We start from the raw sequence: 19398 nt of genomic DNA on the forward strand, positions 1-19398 counted from the left end.
GTCTGCTCTAGTGGTGTTCACAGGCCATTATCCCCGAGGTCTGTGCTGTGAGGAAGACTTCACAGGAATAATACGAATATCCCAAAAAATCTACAAAGAAACATTAAAATTGCAGTGTGAAAAGTGGTATTTCAGTATTTTTGTGTTTTTGTGTTTGTAATATTAGACTCTTAACCACAACATTTATCTGCACATTTCTGATATACTTTATGAATAATATGTATAATTTTTGATATTTGAGGTATTAACTTGTTGATATTTATTAAAGCAAATCATTATTATCATTTTCAGTTTCCTAAAATACGACTTTAATCACATCGATCTCTGTTTTCTAGGACATCACGAGCTGCCTCAGTCCTGCTCTGTGACCCCTGCTTCCAGCTCCACTCCATCCAGCACCTCTTAGGGGAGGGAGGGGAGTCCTCCTCCTCCACAGCCGTGACCTCCACCTCTCTGCCTGTGGTGGGGTCTTTGAGCCCCTCTGTCACTCCCCCTGCAGCCACAGCACCTGGCTCGACAGAACGCAAGCACTTTTCTCTTCATGCATGTAAGTAAAGCCATGATACGGGCTTTTACTGAGACATTTTAAAGATTTGTTGCAGTCAATTTATGGGGGGCGGAATATTGAGGGACATTAAGTGGCATTTTGCAGCTGCTAAATCGTAGCTGTTTTGAAGAGGCATTAGGTCAGTCAAGATTTCTCCATTTATCTTTAGGAGCATTTGCTTATAAAGTCAGTTTGGCAAAGTTTGTACTTTGGATCATAGCCCAGAATATCCCTAATAAGATTTAGAATGCACTTTAATTCTGTTAAGGTCTGTAGTGGCATTTGTCATGGCGCTGTGCTCGGCCTGTCCAGAAGACACTTTCCTGCTTTGCATTCACTCGGTAAAGAACCGAGGCCTTGGCTCATATTTAACAAACAAGACAAATTATCTGCTGGAGTTTGGACCATGAAACATTGATTTAATGTTTCAGGAGCAGAATCACAATTACTTCAGACGTCTAACCATTCTGACAGTGAATGGGATTGGAAAATAGTTTCCGAAATGAAAAACAAAACTTATAAATGACTGAAATAGAAACCACAATATGATCCAATCTGACAGTATATCCTCCATGCATCAAAACGGCTCAGTACAACCAGAGGATTTCACTTCGGAATCAGAGCAGTTTTTTTTTTTCCATTTAGTTTTAAGGACGTGTGCCCTTTTTTATTTTTTATATTTTGTAAAATTCGTCTTGTCCCAGAATAGATATACTGTCATATATTAGAGTGAATCTTAAACTGTTCTTTTCTGTCTGCCTCTAATTATGGAGCGAAACAGGAAGTGCGTCATTAGCATGTTAATTGTTGTTATCTTAGCTGTGAGGGTAAACTCTACTCTGGCCTCTAAAAGTCATGAAAATCCCTTAAAAACTGATCAGGGTGAATAATTCAGGTGCCGCTTTAGGTAAGTGAGCCGTACATTTGTGTTGCTGCAGTAGTTTTATTTTTCACATTTTTCCCACAGTAAAAATCAGGCCCAGCACTTTTCAAAAATGTTTTTACTGAAATGACATTAAGGCGTAAGGGTCGTTCTGTATTTACATCCCAGTTTGTGCTTTGTTCACAGTAATAATTTATATAAAAAAGGCTTCCGTTCACCCACATTCAACCCCCCGTTGATCTTTTTGTTGAGATATTTAGAGAAAAACTTCAAGGCTTCCAGAGATAGAGCCATGAATAGAGGAGAGTGTCAAAGAGGCTGATCAAGTGGAACAGCGAGAGACAGATGAACCCAAAAGAAGCTGAAAAGGCAACGCTGAGGGAGGAGTGTGGTGCAAAAAAGTTTGAATATAATGTAAATACTGTCATACAACTCATTTTTAATAACAGCGAAGATACGGAATATGCAAATATAGATCTGTCACATTCAACACCATGTGATGTCACGCATTTAGCATCCAGAAATAATAATAATATGCACAGTATCTCTGGACTTTATTATGAAAGAACAAGTGCACGTGTGTCTTTGAGAAGTGCAATATACATACACACAAAGCACACACAAAACACACACAAAACACACACAAAACACACACAAAACACACACAAAGCACACACAAAACACACACAAAACACACACAAAGCACACACAAAACACACACAAAACACACATAAAGCACACACAAAACACACCAAAAAATCTAATCTTGCTTAAAGGTTTGATCAATATTTCAATAAAACACAAACTCCAAATAAAAACAGCTTTAGCCTTTAGCCTTTAGCTTTTAGCCTTTAGCCTTTAGCCTTTAGCTTTTAGCCTTTAGCCTTTAGCCTTTAGCCTTTAGCTTTAGCCCATGTAAGTATAAATCCATAGTATTTATTTACAGTTACGATCTGCAGATATTTGTTTTGTTTTGTTAGATTTTTTGCCGCCCAGTTGCCCTGGAGTTGAACTGTCAGTGGCTGATCAGACCTGGTCGCTGTGCCCCGTTTCCCACTGTCATGGAGACTGTTCCCATGGCGACCTTCACAGCTTCATGGCACCATCAGGGGGATCGTCCCGTCTTTTCAATGTGGGATGACATTTTTCATTAAACAAAATGTGATTCTTCAGATCAGTTTGTTCAAGCTGGTTTACTTTTTCGATACCAAACGGTTTAGTTGATCCTTTTACACGTTTCCCCCTGGATTTGACCCTGTATGTTCTTGAATAAATGCAACTGCAGGATGTGGTAACAATCAGGACGATGCCATGGAGGGCTAACACCTTCTGCTGTTAATAACCAGGTCTGTGTCTTGGCGAGGCTTCTCCTCCACATGAGAACGTCCAGGTTAATGACGGAGGAGGAGAGACGAGTTCAGACCTTTCTGAAGTGTGAGACGATCCAGACGCTTCACCTCTACGAGTTAATATGCATTTTAAAACATTGCGTAACACAATTTGCAAGAATTGTAAGGGGTGTGTATATTATTTTTTCTTATCAGCCTTTATTTGTGCCGTTGAATAATTCATCAGAAGATAACGCCCAGAATACTCCAGCTGATACCTCAATGAATGACGCTTTTGCTTTGGGCGTAAGACATTCTTATCAAGGACGTTACTCAAGACTACAGCCTTTTGTCAGTGTCTTATGGGCACTTCTACTGAACGTGAACATATTTTACACAATTTAAAACAAGTAAATAAACAATTCAGATTTGAATTCTTGTTGAAATGAGTATAGATCTAACACGGCCAGCTCGAAACTAGGTCAAAGAACATAACATGGACACAAAATAAATCTCTGCTCTCGAGGAACATTGTTTCTCTGTCGCTCTTGTCCCTGAATCATTCACAGGATTATTCAGTGCACATTTAATAAAACCGACGTAATTGCATCTCGTTGCATCAGCTAATGAACACACGCTGGCCCGACATGTTCAGACTCATTTTCCCGACGCGCATCTCAACTTCTGTGGACGTCAGACTCACACGTGGATTTGCAGAAATGTTCTAAAGGATTTGGAACCTGCTGACCTGTGGTGGGGTCACTGCTGAGAGCCTTTAAATCTTCTCATTACTGAATACGTTTAGAATGAGGTTATGTAAAGGAAGCAGCAAAATATACTTCACATTTTTATTTGAGTGAGAGCCCCTCGAGTCTGTGAAACTTGAGCAGAAACACAGCTGTTTGATTGGTCTTATTTAGAAACTTTAGAAACTTATTTTAGAAACTTTAGACTTAGGTTTGTATAAGTATCTGTTATTTTTTCATATACACACTGGTCCCTGGTTTATCGCGGGGGTCACGTTCTAAAAATAACCCGCAATAGGCGAAATCCGTGAAGTATCAGCTTTATTTTTTACAATTATTCTCTCTGTTTTTGTCTGTCAAACCCCTCACCACACACTTTATACACTTTTCTCACACAGGCGTTAACATTTTCTCACATTTCTCTCTCGTTTAAACTCTCTCAAAGTTCAAACCTTCGTAGGCGTCTTTGTCGGTGCAGAACGTTTCATCGACTACAGTCCAACAGCCAATCAGGACTCACGACACAATGGTCTACAGTCCAACAGCCAATCAGGACTCACGACACAATGGTCTACAGTCCAACAGCCAATCAGGACTCACGACACAATGGTCTACAGTCCAACAGCCAATCAGGACTCACGACACAATGGTCTACAGTCCAACAGCCAATCAGGACTCACGACACAATGGTCTACAGTCCAACAGCCAATCAGGACTCACGACACAATGGTCTACAGTCCAACAGCCAATCAGGACTCACGACACAATGGTCTACAGTCCAACAGCCAATCAGGACTCACGACACAATGGTCTACAGTCCAACAGCCAATCAGGACTCACGACACAATGGTCTACAGTCCAACAGCCAATCAGGACGCACGACACAATTCAGGTTTATACGCTGTGAAAAAAGCAAAACTGCACAAAAAAAAAAATCCATGACACAGAAAGACCGCGAAAGATGAACAGCGATATAGTGTCGGACAACAGTATATATGTATTAAAACACACACACACACACACACTGCACTATAGTGTTTATATTTATATGTATCCAATGCTTTAATAATGTCCATTTTCACTGTAGATTTGGATATTTTTACAGTCCCAGTTTTGTCATTTAAACAAACGTAGGCTGTCCCTGGCATATTGATGTTGTTGTTGTTGTTGTTGCTGTTGTTGTTGTTGTTGTTGTTGTTCTTCTTCTTCTTCTTCTTCTTCTTCTTGCTGCTGCATTATCTCAGCATCATCGCCGTGTCTGTGTAAACTGTGTCTGTGTAAACTGTGTCTACACCGTCGGCCGGACTGACCTGAGTGTGGGAGTTGGTGTTAATGACTCTACTCCACAGCGTGGGAAAATGAGCGACCTTTACCCTGTGCGTTTACACGAAAACAGGTCATTCTAAAGTCGTTAATAGATTTTAACATCACAGTCACGTTGGAACGTCTGTAGATTCCTGTTGTGACATTTGATATACTTGAATAGAACTTTAGAGCATCATCCAGATTCTGAAATGAGACTTTAGAGTTTCTGTGTGTCCATCATAAACATAAACTCATTTCACTTTTATTTGACCATCTTTACTTTCTGCTGTTCAATAAAAAAAAAGCAAATTTCAATAACACAAACACAGAAATTCCCTGATAACTAAAGTGTAGCCCTGTGTTTGAGCTAAAAGTTTCTAAATATTATTGTGGAATATACAGTTGTACATCTGTTTACATTCACTGCGATGTTCAGCTTTTCACGACACTCTGTTAATTTTACCATAGTTGTATAATCTGTTTACATCCTGCAGCTGCTAATGATGTATAATGAAACAGAACTAGGAAACGAGTATTGCTAATTACGTCGGACTCAATAAGAACTGCTCGAAATGCAGATTTTAATTAGAGTAACACATTGGTCCGAAATAAACATGGTCAAAGAGCGTGTGCTTGAGCTCTTCTGTTCTGTTGTTAACTTCATTTACAGTCATTTTTTAACTCACTCCGGGTTAGTTCTTGTTTAGAAATAGTGTAGTCCTATTTTAGGCCTGGTTCGGTCCAGTTTCAGACCTGGTTTAGATCTCGGAGGGTTAAATATTTGTATAGATGGCACTTCTGTGTAGATCCTCTGGTCTAAACCTCAGCACATGTCAGGTCCTGTGTCGGCCGCAGCGTCTCGATCAATTACATCAATTTGCTGAGTTTCTTTTCTATTTCACGCTTTCTGTTCTGTCTAATAAAGTCTACAGGCCTAATGTTCTGCTTTTCAGAGCAAAGTTCCCTGATGTTGAATGTTAAAAACTTCCAGATGACAAAATGATTTACTCTTGATTTACACTTTGACTGAAAGTTTTGGTTTTGAGGGAGAACAAAAACAGTTATTACAATTTTAATAACAAAGTGCTGTTTTTAGTTTTAGTTTACCCTTCGCGGTCTCGCTGTTTTCCGGATTTTTCCAGTGCATTTCTACATGCTTTTTTACAGTGTATGAACGTGTATTGTGTCGTGCGTCCTGATTGGCTGTTGGACTGTAGACCATTGTGTCGTGCGTCCTGATTGGCTGTTGGACTGTAGACCATTGTGTCGTGCGTCCTGATTGGCTGTTGGACTGTAGACCATTGTGTCGTGCGTCCTGATTGGCTGTTGGACTGTAGACCATTGTGTCGTGCGTCCTGATTGGCTGTTGGACTGTAGACCATTGTGTTCTTCGTCCTGATTGGCTGTTGGACTGTAGACCATTGTCCATCAGTCTCCTCCGTGCCGTGTCTCCTGTCCAGTACAGAATGTGTTCAGACAAATTTACATAAACGTTGGATCTCGGTGTGACTCTGAAGTGCTGTACGTTTGCGATTTGTTTTCTCCCCGACAAAACCCACAATGTCGATGAAACGTTCTGCACCGACAAAGACGCCTACGAAGGTTTGAACTTTGAGAGAGTTTAAACGAGAGAGAAATGTGAGAAAATGTTAACGCCTGTGTGAGAAAAGTGTATAAAGTGTGTGGTGAGGGGTTTTACAGACAAAAACATAGAGAATAATGTAAAAAATAAAGATGATACTTTGCACATTTCGACTGTTGTGGGTTATTTTTAGAACGTGACCCCGAGATAAACCAGAGACCAGTGTATTCATAAAAGTAAAGCTCATGTAAACCCTCTGGCTTGTGTTGTTGTTGACACACATCGGGCCTCACACATCGGGCCTCACACATCGGGCCTCACACATCGGGCCTCACACATCGGGCCTCACACATCGGGCCTCACACATCGGGCCTCACACATCGGGCCTCACACATCGGGCCTCACACATCGGGCCTCACACATCGGGCCTCACACATCGGGCCTCACACATCGGGCCTCACACATCGGGCCTCACACATCGGGCCTCACACATCGGGCCTCACACATCGGGCCTCACACATCGGGCCTCACATCTCGTACAGCACAAGTGGGTTGTTTACATAGAGCACATTTGGCCTCAGCGTCCACTGGGCAAAGCCAAAACAAATTGTCCACTTAGGTCCTCATTGTTCCTATATGTGTCTCCTCTGCATCCATTAAACTAAACTGCTGACTGTAAAAACACATTTGATTCTTTCCTGCTTTTTTTTTTTTTTCTGTGCATAACCCGGATGTGAGTTTGAAAAATGTCTCGTTCACGTTTTTTCTTTCATCATCTCGTAACATGTCGCAGTGGTTTGCTCAGACCAACATGGCAGTCGTCCAATGAGCCAATATCACGGTCCAGACTGAGGATATTCCACCGCTCCGACGCTGAAAGAGGATCTGTTTGTTGGCAGGACGGAGAGGAGAGGAAGGGTGGTGTTCAGGGTGAGAAAATGGACAGACAAATCGAAAGCCATCAAGTGAGAGCGAGAGAAAGGAGCGAGGGAAAGAGAGGAATAAATATGGCCGACGCTGTGCAAATGTTAAAGGAAAGCAGCGGGATGAGGAATCACAGCAGAGAAGTACAAAAGTAGCAGGGTGAGCTTAAGTGTGTTTTTTGTGCGGTGTTTGCCAGCAGTGAATTTCCAAAAGACTGGTGCTTTTAGATCCAAGTGGGAGTGCACTTTAGAAATGTAATAATAAAGATTATCAGGGACTGTAGTGATTGTGCCCCTCAAATCTGTTCACCAAAAGCCAAATGGATGTGGAAAAATTACTGGGAAATGTGAGAGATTGTTCAGTTATTCATGTAAATGCTGAAAAAATAAAGTCCAGAAATGTTAAGTGCAGGTTTTATAATGTGGTTTATTAAAACTCAACTGGAAGAAGCTTTGTGTGATGGATTTGTGTGGGGGAACTCTGCGCTTCTTGGATGATGCTAACACTTTATTTTGGGCTTGGGGGATCTGCTCGTCTCACCTAAAGAGATCAGGGAGTGTCCATAAAGATGCATCTGCCAAAACAACATTAAAAAGTAAACAAAAGAGCCAAAAACAGCCTCCTTTACAGCAGGGCCACTTTAACATTAATTACACTAAACATTTATGTGAACACGGACTCAAGTTGTGTTTTAAAGTCTGCAGGAATTTAACATCAGACTGAAAAATCCTATGAAGTGTGAAAAGATGATCTTTTTACATCTCAGGATGTTGCAGCAACAGAATTAAACAGAAAATAAAATCATATTTCTGCATAAATCAAATAAAGTAGTTTTATACGTTTGTCGTTCTGTCACAGCCTCATGAGCTGAAATGTGCAGTTTTTGTTTTTATCTGTTGTGTTGTAACTTGTGGCTGCACTTTGTATCACTTAGATTTACAGGGTTCCCTCTGATTCACAGCTTTACTTGTATTTTTTTGTCTTTATTTCCTTTGATTTTAGTGTTGTACATTTAAATTGAACACAGCTGAATTTTAACACAGCAGACCTCCCTCCAAAACTGTTTCACACTAAAATAGTTTTTGTTTGTCTGTTTTCTCAGTTTATTTTTACTTTTGATTTCTGTTTTTTCAGTTTTCATTCAAGTACATTTATTGATCCTGACACCATTTCATTTGTAAATTGTTGATAAATAAAGGATGTGACTTGTGGCCAGAGCTCACTCCTGTCCTCACAGTATCACAAATGATGGGCTATAGTGACAAAGTCAATGAGATGTGAAATCAAGTTTGGACAAAAGTGATGATGGATGTTTCCCCTGAGCAGAAGTGTAACACGTGTCCTGGTTTCTGTCTCTAGGAAGCCCCTTTTTAAAAGTCCATGTGCCATGTTTATAAAAAGACCTGCCGACACTGCAGCTTGTAAAACGAGCCAGATGGATTGGATCATACAGGTTTTATAGGATTTCTAACACCTATGGTATCCCTGTTGTTCATTTATTACAAATATAACCTTTTTATGAGCAGACAAATCCTACGTGAACGCCCCGTCCCTCTGTGCCAAACATATTTAATTAGTTTTGGCAGAGAAACTGTCAGACCAGTGAGCAGCCTCGATCTCCTTCACACCCGTGCCCTCCACTTTACCCTTCGGAGAGTTTCCTAGACTATTTGGGTAGAGCTTTGCTTTGGGGGTTTCCCGTACACAAAGCTAATCCATCCTCAGGGACGTGTGTGACTCATTTAGCATGAAAGAGTTAAGGAGGCCATTACTTTTGGAATTGCATCGGCTCAGACCAGAGCGGCAGGGGCAGTGGTTGTTCATATGGCAACGTCCACACGGTCCGTTCATTCATATATTCAGACGTATTAGACATTGGTCCATTCTGGAGGATAGTGTTTTTTGGGTTAGCGCAAGAAACCTGATGGAAATACAGTGGTCCCTCGTTTATCGCGGGGGTAATGTTCTAAAAATAACAAGCAATAGGCGAAATCTGTGAAGTATCAGCTTTATTTTTTACATTATTCTCTCTGTTTTTGTCTGTAAAACCCCTCACCACACACTTTATACACTTTTCTCACACAGGCGTTAACATTTTCTCACATTTCTCTCTCGTTTAAACTCTCTCAAAGTTCAAACCTTCGTAGGCGTCTTTGTCGGTGCAGAACGTTTCATCGACATTGTGGGTTTTGTCGGGGAGAAAACAAATTGCAAACGTACAGCACTTCAGAGTCACACTGAGATCCAACGTTTATGTAAATTTGTCTGAACACATTCTGTACTGGACAGGAGACACGGCACGGAGGAGACTGATGGACAATGGTCTACAGTCCAACAGCCAATCAGGACGCACGACACAATGGTCTACAGTCCAACAGCCAATCAGGACGCACGACACAATGGTCTACAGTCCAACAGCCAATCAGGACGCACGACACAATGGTCTACAGTCCAACAGCCAATCAGAACGCACGACACAATGGTCTACAGTCCAACAGCCAATCAGGACGCACGACACAATGGTCTACAGTCCAACAGCCAATCAGGACGCACGACACAATGGTCTACAGTCCAACAGCCAATCAGGACGCACGACACAATGGTCTACAGTCCAACAGCCAATCAGGACGCACGACACAATGGTCTACAGTCCAACAGCCAATCAGGACGCACGACACAATGGTCTACAGTCCAACAGCCAATCAGGACGCACAACACAATACACGTTCATACACTGTAATAAAACATGCAAAAGTGCACAAAAAAATCCGCAAAACAGCGAGGCCATAAAAGTACGGCTAAATACAGTGAGAACATGCAAACTCTAATCAGAACGGATCGTTATTGAGGAATCAAACCTAAAACCTTCCTGATGTGGCGTGGTCACTGTGCCGCCTGAGTCTTGTGCACAGATTGCAGGCTCAGTTAAACAGAGGACAAGTGGACATTCTCTTCGGACTCTGGAGGTGATGAGTTGCACAGTGACATCAGCGCTCTGCTTTAAATTAGACGAGATAAGTGGACTTGACCACAGTGTCAGGTAGTGGAATAGACGCTGTCTCCTCCGGCGAGCCCTTCACCGCCGCTCTGTCGATGCAGAGGCACAGCGGACATTCTAATGCGTCTGGTCTTTTAAACTCACCCATGTGAACGAGGGGCTAAGTGCATTTAAAACCACGCACAGAAAGACAGCGGGGCAAAGAGTCCACGTACTTATCCAGGAGTTATTGTGCTACGTGAAGGCCAAAGTTCTGGACACTCTCCCAATGAGCTCAGTTATTTATTTATTATTATTTATTAAGGCAAACGTGAGCGTGCAGATCGTTACAGCAACCAGGGTTTGAGCTCCTAGTGTTTAAAGCTCAGGAAGGAGAAGCAAATACGTATTTTTCTTATTGTTTTTCTTTTTCTTCCTATTTTCCTTCTTTTTTTTCTTCTTTTTTTCTTATTATTTTTCTTCTTTTTTTCTTAGTTTTCTCATGAAGTAGAAGCAAATACATATTTTTCTTATTATTATTTTTATTATTTTTTTCCTTTTTTTCTTCTTCTACTTTTTCTTCCTATTTCTCTTCTTTTTCTTTGTTTTTCTTCCTATTTTTCTTCTTTTTTTTCTTCCTATTTCTTCCTATTTTCTTTTTTTCCTTTTTTCTTCTTTCTTGTTCTTTTTCTTCAACTTTTTCTTCCTATATTTCTTTTTCTTATTTTTCTTTCTTTTTCTTCCTATTTTTCTTTTTTTTTCTTTTTTTTCTTATTATTTTTATTATATATATATATATATATATATATATATATATATATATATATATATATATATATATATATATATATAATTTTTTTTTTCAAGGATTTTACATTACACAAATAAAAAGGCACAAACACAACGACATTCAAACATTAAACAAACAGTAGATTCACATTTAGAGTTACACAAAAGGATCAGACTCATTCTGGTCTTTTAAGCTGAATATATTATATTATATTATATTTCTCTTTCCATTTCTCCTGGATCTTGTCATATTTGTCCATTTTAAGTCTTTTGTGCGTCGTGATCTGTTCCACGAGTTGATCAGGTTGTGCCAGTCGTCCAAGTGCTGCTAAACTCACCAAACAAACATCCCTCATGAATATTATTTTTATCATAAACATAAACTCAATCCATTTTATTCAATTCAGTTTATTTCTGTAAAGCCCAAAATCACAGCAGCGTCGCCTTTTTGGGCTGAACATGAGAAATGATTTAACCAACAGAAAATCAACAATGAAACAGAAACAGACGAGCAAATTAATCAACAGAAAACAAATAAATGGAAAATCCCCGTCCTCAGACCCTCCTCCTGCAGGAAAAACTAAAAAAAAACTGTGGAAAAAAGAGAAACCTGGAGGAGAAGCTCAGTGAAGGAGAGATCCACTTTCACACAGGACCTTCAAATTCAAACTTTTTGGCCAAAAGATTCATCAGCCCCATAAAATCAAAATGAGAGATTATATTAACATTTATCACATTCTCTTAAAGCCTCTTTGTCGACAGATTTACAACAGAGTAACCTCTAATATAAAGGACATTTGTGTCACTAAAACAGTCGCACGTGAAAAATCATCAAATTCCCAGTTGCTTAGTGGTTTAAAGTGTGAGACAAGTTTATTTGTACAGCACAATTTGTACACAAGGTAATTCAAAGTGCTTTACAGAATAAGAAAGACATTAAAATCACACAAATCAAAACATAAATAATCACAAATAATCATCATAAAATTAACATTAAAACAGAAGAGGCAGAATGAAAACCTTTCAGTCGTCTGCACAGATAAACAGAACCATTTTGAGTCTGGATTTAAACATTGTCAAAGTCGAGGCCTGAGTCACATCTTCAGGAGAATGTTCCAGGTTTTAGCTGCAGAAAACTGAAACACTGATTCCTCATGTTTAGTCCTGACTCTGGACCAGCAGGAGGCCGGTCCCTGAAGTCCTCAGAGTGTGAGATGGTTCATGTGGCACTAACATGTCAGAGATGAACTTTGGACCGAGGCCATGGAGAGACTTATACACAAGCAGAGCTGATTTAAAGTCTCTGAGCCACAGGAGCCACAGACCTGAGCCACAGGACACATGTGTGAAGTACTTCCTGGTTCTAGTCCTGACCCGAGCAGCAGTGTTCTGGATGTTCTGGATGTTCTGGATGTTCTGGATGTTATGGATGTTCTGTTCTGTGGCTCGTTTGGAGAGTCCAGTGATCAGGACGTTACAGTCGTCTAACCTCCTGGACACAAACGCAGGATAAGTCTGAGTCTGATTTTGACAGTTTACCTTTGATTTTTGACGTGTTTTTAGATGTAAAAAGCTGTTCTTGATTTGATGTGGCTGTTAAAGTTCAAGTCTGAGTCCATTATTACCTGGAGATTTCTCTCCTGATTTGAAGGTTTCAGAGCGAGAGCACAGGGGCTTGTCTCCGTTGCTTTGCCTCCTCCGTTCGGCTGCAGTGGGATCATTGAACTTGAGACTAAAGTTTCCCAGGCCTCATTTCTTTCTCAAATCCTGTGTCAGTCGTGGTGTCGTTTTCCAGAGTAATGACAGAGTGCACAGTGTGTTGGTTTCCCAGATAAGGATGCACTTTGACTCTTCCTGTTCTTGTTTTGTTGAATCATTTTATTACACATGTTTTATTCATTTTAGTAAAGAAATTGTGTCATGTTCTCGCGGTCAGATCAATAATGTTTATGTGTGTTTTCTCCACAGATACAGACTACATCAGTGACGAGGAAAAGCATAAAGTGGAGCTGATGTTGACGTTCCTCACTGAAGAATCCAAACAAGCCGCTGCCAGTACTGCAGTAAGTACCAGGACATATTAGCGCATTTAACTAGCCTTTATTATTATTCATATACAGTCAAAAAAGTTTAAAAAGGGTTCTTGCAAAAGCTTTATTCTGCAGAACAGCTCAGAAAAGCACTTTGGAGTCTCAGAGGTATCTCCAGACTGCAGAACACGACAGGCTCTTCATTCTAAGTTAAAATGTTGGGGTTTTGAAACATTTAACGCCGTGAATCTGGATCCGTTGCCCTTGAAGGTGAACCCGCGGAGCACAGTGGTCAGTGCGACTTCCTCCGCTCCTCTTCCTGTCTGCAACGGGAACCTGATCGTTTACTTTCTCCTTTAGACTCACCACACAAACTGACCAGAGAGCAGATCTATTATTTATAAAGGAAAAGAACAGGATGGGAAAGCTCTTCACTAATCACGTTTTTTACTACGCCGTACTTCAAACATCCACCTTTCCAGCTCTTATTGTGTCTTTAATCGACGCAGCTTACAATTATAAAAATCTTAGGTTAAGAAGTAAAAGTAAAGCTTTTGTTTTATACGAGCGGACAGCGTAAGTGCACAAGTCGTGAGTATATTATCAGAAACCTAATGGGTCTATTGTAAGCGCTCCACTTTGAGCCTGGAATAGAAAAGTGCACTGGCTCTAATGGAAGGTTCACTACTTGATTGGAAATGATTCTTAAAATGATTTATGAAATGAGGTTTGTAGCGCTGTCCGCCTTTAGTCGTTAAGCCAATTAATCGATCGGTGGTGTCTTGTAAAATTCTCATTTGTCTCTAATTATTTTATTGGGATTTTAGTGGTTTGTATAAGCGCAGAAGGCTTGTGGTGAGTCGGCTGGGGATTTGGAAATGAATTTAATCTCCTTTTTTACATACAAAGATGCTGTTTTCTTGTTTGTGGCTGAACTCTTGAGAGCTTGTGGTGCATTAGGATCATTTGGATTCTGAATAACGCCCATTTTTAGCCAAATAATCGACGCTCAGAGCACGTCTTTCGTCTTTATTTCTTCAGTTTATTTTGATATTGGTATGGGCAGTACATCCGGACGTTCGTAGCTTTTTCATTGAGATTAGCAGAGCGTCGTTTGCGTTTCTTTGGCTAAACTTTACTTTGTGTTGATGCGGTGAGTGTGAATTGGTCAGAGTCAAAACTGTGGTCACGTAATATTAATTTTTGTTTATTTCCTGATGCGAATATTCAGACAGTTTTATGGCAGTCCATCAGAAATATCCTGGATGTGCCTGGAAATTTTGTATCTGAGCTTCAAATATTACACAAAATGTAAATAGTCTGACAAACCTTTTTGATTTAAGCACAGACTATTGAATATTCAGTCGTTAAATTTTGCATATCTTTACCTCTTGTTCGATATATTCTCTGGGTTTCAATCTTACCATTCTACGTGCATGTGAATTTGCTTATTTAGAAACTGCAAAATGGTCTCAGCATCACTCTGACACTCTGACACTCTGACACTCTGACACTCTGAAAAGCGAATGCCATATTTAAATTATGGATGGACGGAGTAGTTATCGCGCTATAACAGTAAAAAAAAAACTACTCTTCAAATACTTCAGCCATGGGCAGCCAGTGAAATGAATAATGAATCATTCAGACTTTTACCATCGTGGGGTCAAACGGCCGCTGCTGCTGTGGCTCTTCTCAATGGACTGCGTTTTAAAAAAAGGTTCAGTTTTTTTAAAGAGATGTAAATGTATGCAGACGCACAGGTGTTTGGGGTAAAGTAGAGACTAAACAGTTAGGATTCACAAATGTTTAGCTTTTTCAAACTGTTTTCTAGTAAAGAAATGTCAAGTTCACAGTATTATTAACCTTCAAATGGAGAAAAGAGCAGTGTTTTTGAATATTCTGCTGGAAATCAACCCTCCGTGGACAGTAGCTCTCAGTGGACAGTAGCCCTCAGTGGACAGTAGCCCTCAGTGGACAGTAGCCCTCAGTGGACAGTAGCCCTCAGTGGACAGTAGCCTTTAGTGGACAGTAGCCCTCAGTGGACAGTAGCCTTTAGTGGACAGTAGCCCTCAGTGGACAGTAGCCCTCAGTGGACAGTAGCCCTCAGTGGACAGTAGCCCTCAGTGTGACGTTTTGGTTCAACATGAGAAACGTCAGTGACACTTGTTGGTCGTTTCAAATCCAGATTGTAGGATTCTTGGCGATTTACACAAAGGGACGTGAGAGGAGCACAACTTTTTGCAGTAACATTTTGACATGATGTGATCCTGGACACTGCCTGACCAAAAAAAAAAAAGTCAGCTGACCTCATTCTTTGAGCACAGACTGATGCTGAACCTGGACCGGAGGAGACGACCTGTTTGCTCACTGATCACTGTTGCTTTTCTTTAACAGAAGTCTATAAAAAAGTAGATAATTTATAATAATAATTTAGAGTTCAGACGTGTGCAGGTGTGGATCAAACCCTACGTGTTTTTCTTGGACACTAATCTAACTCTCAGCCGCGATATGAATGCCACCTTTAGCTCCCGGCGTTTTATTAAATCATTAGGTTGTTTGAAATGCTGTCGGGTTGGTTAGACTCACGTGTCACAGTCTGGATTTATCCCTAACCCTACACTACGCAGGATTTAGTTTAGAGGAATAAAACCCTGTGCACTCATCTCGTCCAGGAAAAGCAGGTTTGGATGTCTTTGCCAACCCAATGTTCCTCACCGGGCGTAGAAGATCTAATCATTTTTTTAAAAGCGGTGCGGTGCTGGCAGGTGGGACAGGCAGCAGAGGTTATGGCGATGACAGATACAAAGTGTGTGCGTTTGCCGGGGGTTGTGTTGTGTTTGTGCGTATCGTTTGTGTGCGCAATGTTCTGGAGAAAGGCACAATAATCTGGTGTCTCATGACAACAATGGGGTGACCTTTTTGGTAAAGCACCGGGCTCGTCTGTGTAAGCTCTACTTAACGTGATGAGATATGTGGAGTTTATCAAGCACCACATCCATCCGCTCGTTTGTAATTTAAAATCGACAAAGTTTCCAAGTTTATATTTATATTTTCTAGGGGAAAGATGGTGTATTTTGTGATATATCGCTCGGTGGCGTAACCTTTACCTCGGGGTCACGTTTCCATTACGAAAGCATCTACATTTGTTATCATCTCCCCAAGAGCGCGGCCTTCGGGTCCCATTACCGACCAATCAGAACATGACACGAGAAAATAGGCTCTGAACCAGAAGGTCAGCGCAGGGGAAGAAGAATCGTTACTGCCTTGTTTAGCTTTCGTCACTTCAGTTGCAACGTACCCCCTGCACCTCGAGTTATTACACCATCTGATCCAAATCTTAGCAGTGTATTCCACAACTACCATCATGTTTGTGCAGTTATTAACTCCATACTAGAGTGTTTAATATTGTATAACCAAAAAAAACACAGTGTTGTGCCCAGCGTTTATTCTTCTGATAGTTAAAAGTCGTCTTTGCTTGACCAGAAAGGCAATTTGTCTCAGCATAAAGAAGAAAATATCTCTCTTCTCATCTAAAAAGTAGCTTTGAGGTTGTAGATAACCTTTAATTATTGGACTGCACTGATCTGATGATGTGAAATAATAATCTTAAATGTTAAAAATGTGCGAGTTTATTCAAAGACACTTAACCAAAACAAACGAGAAGCTGCAGACAGTGACTTTACGAGTATTAAATATAGACTCTAATGTGAAACAGACTTTAATTATGTCGGGCTCTACGTCTCTACGTCGTGTCAAACTGCGGAGCTGAAGAACAGTGTTTCCTCGCTCATGTTCAGAGTCACAGGTAATCCATTCTGCTTCAGTGGATCACATTGTCTGGCCTCACCTTTGTGCTTATCTTTCGTGCGCTCATCATGACTTTGACCGGGGCGCTGACCTTTCCTCCACCGATTTGCTTAACTCTGCATAATTACAGGCTCAAGGAGGAGGAAAGTCCAGGTTTTTAATTATAAAGCACAAAAAGCCTGGGAGTAAACAGCAAAAAACAGCGAAATGACCTGGATTATGATGTTTAAATACAGTGTTTTTTATTCTGCCTTTGCTCTGCCGAACCATATTTTCACAGATTCTCAGTACACGGACACTGCGCTTTACTTACCGCGAAAAGAATCTGCTACTCGCAACCGTGAACTGTAGGCAGAGCGGCTCTTTGTTGTGACGATGTAGTGTAAAGAGCCGCAGTTTTCACCCAGCTGTCGGCAGAATTTCAGATCAATATTGCAATTTCAAATATCTAAAATGATCCACGTGTATCATAGATTATAACTATACTGCAGATAAACGCATACTACGCACGAACTTTGAATTTTTAGCAGTTTTTCTCCCAGAATAACTCTTTTTTTTCTCACATTATGCAAGTTTCTTCAGCAAAGCGCACTCACAAGTCACAAAATATTAAACATTTTCACTTTTCTCTGTCACTAGAGGTCGATCAGTTTGGGTTTTTTTCACGAGCGATGCAGACACGGGTTGTTTAGAATCCAGAGAAACGGCCGATTAACTGGACAAACCTTTACCAGAGCAGTTCAGTCACGTTTTGCGCAGAGAAAAGTGTCCAAATAGAGCTGAAATCATATTGTTTAGGAGGCAAACAAAACATATGCTGGAGATTTGAAGCCAATAATCAATAATCAATACTAAAAAGTGCAAATCCCTCCAATATTTTAGTGTCCTGCTGTTACTTTTGGCCAATAACTAAACTTCTTTCAGCTCCATGGCCATTTGTTTCACTCCTGCCATTGGCGTTTACCCGTCCGTCCTTCATGAGTCGCGACACTTCTTAATTTGTCGCACACTTTCGTACACTCGAGACCAGACACATTTTATTTTTTCACCCAGATATTTCAGGATTTGGCTGATTGCTGACACCTACAGCTCCCAGACTGGCCTCATAACCCCTGCTCTCCTGTGGAACCTCCTACTCTCAAAGCGTCTGGCGCTCGGAGGACATTTTTGGCACAGTTATTCCGGCTGGTGGTGAGGAGGTACTTGGACTGATAAACTCTAACTTTGACCTCCATCTTCCTCCCTCACTTCTGCGCCTGAGAGTTGTGCGTTTGTGTGTGAGACTGTGTCATGTTATTTATTTTCTCCCAGGACACGACTCTGTGCTGTGAATGCGCTCGAGTCCTCGCTCCTCGTTTAGAGCTATTATTCAAGTGGAGACTCTATACTAATAAATAAAAGGTCTAAGGTGTCACAGTATTGTACAATATAATAATATAATAGTAATAGTTTCATCTTTTACTCATTGGAAAAGGCCGTGTTGCGCCACATCCTGTCGTAACATTTAAATTTAGCTTTTTGTTGTAAAAGTTCATGACAAACGAGAGTAATTCTAGGTTTTGCTTTGACTTTCTTCTTCAGATTATGTGTGGGATGGTAGTTGTTTATAAACCTGACATGGGCTTTTCGTTTTTGATTGACACAAACTATAATGAGAGAGAGAGGAAGGAGAGACTTGAAGCAAATGGCTGTGGCGGCTTTTGAAATGATGAAAACAACATGGTTACGCTCCATTGAGTTTAATTCTATGCATATGTTTGTGTTTTATCCACTGATGCCTCTCTGTGCTGCATCTTTTTCATTTCTCTCTGTCTGGTTAGGCTGAAAATCCCCAGCTCACCCCACTTTTTCCATTAGCCTTACGTTTCAGAACTAATGCTGATCATTTGTCTAAGATGGCGGGCTGCCCACAGGGAAGAGCTTCTATTTTTGCTTACACGCTCACATGTGCTGCAAACTCCAAACTCCACACGCCTCTGGCCTCACACAAAGGTCAGTCATCACGGCGAGCGCGTACCTGCAGCCACATATCAAGCACACGCAGCGACTGTGCCCATTCCACCCACAGCAGGAGGATGTGGCGTCTTTAATCACTCTGCTCCTGGTCGTCTGACAGGACAGGGACACTTCAGGGACTCTGCATTTGTCTCTATGAGATCAGCAGTTGAAAAAGTTTAGGACTTAAAGGTTAATGAGGCCCTTATGACTTAAGCCGCCTCCTCTTTTATGATGGACAAACAGAGTTAGAACAAGGACAAAATAATGTTCATGCAAATCAGATCAGTGAGGACTGGGTTAAACTTTGGCATATGGAAGGTGGAAAGAAGCTAATAGAGTTAATAGAGTTAATAGAGTTAATAGAGTTAATAGAGTTAATAGAGTTAATAGTGTTAATAGAGTAAATAGAGTTAATAGAGTTAATAGAGTTAATAGAGTTAATAGTGTTAATAGAGTTAATAGAGTTAATAGTGTTAATAGAG

General features: G+C 40.7%; 1 protein-coding gene across 1 annotated transcript in view; it reads left to right on the forward strand.

Moving 5' to 3' along the window:
• Nucleotides 1-19398, forward strand: part of LOC117370776 (E3 ubiquitin-protein ligase RNF123) — a 75923-nt gene that overhangs the window by 46932 nt on the left and 9593 nt on the right. The window contains exons 36-37 of the mRNA XM_055222140.1: nt 336-547; nt 13050-13144. Of these exons, the coding sequence (XP_055078115.1) occupies nt 336-547; nt 13050-13144 (307 nt within the window). The remainder of the gene's footprint in view (nt 1-335; nt 548-13049; nt 13145-19398) is intronic.

This window comes from Periophthalmus magnuspinnatus, chromosome 5 (genome assembly GCF_009829125.3).
Source record: "Periophthalmus magnuspinnatus isolate fPerMag1 chromosome 5, fPerMag1.2.pri, whole genome shotgun sequence".
Taxonomy (NCBI): Eukaryota; Metazoa; Chordata; class Actinopteri; order Gobiiformes; family Gobiidae; genus Periophthalmus; species Periophthalmus magnuspinnatus.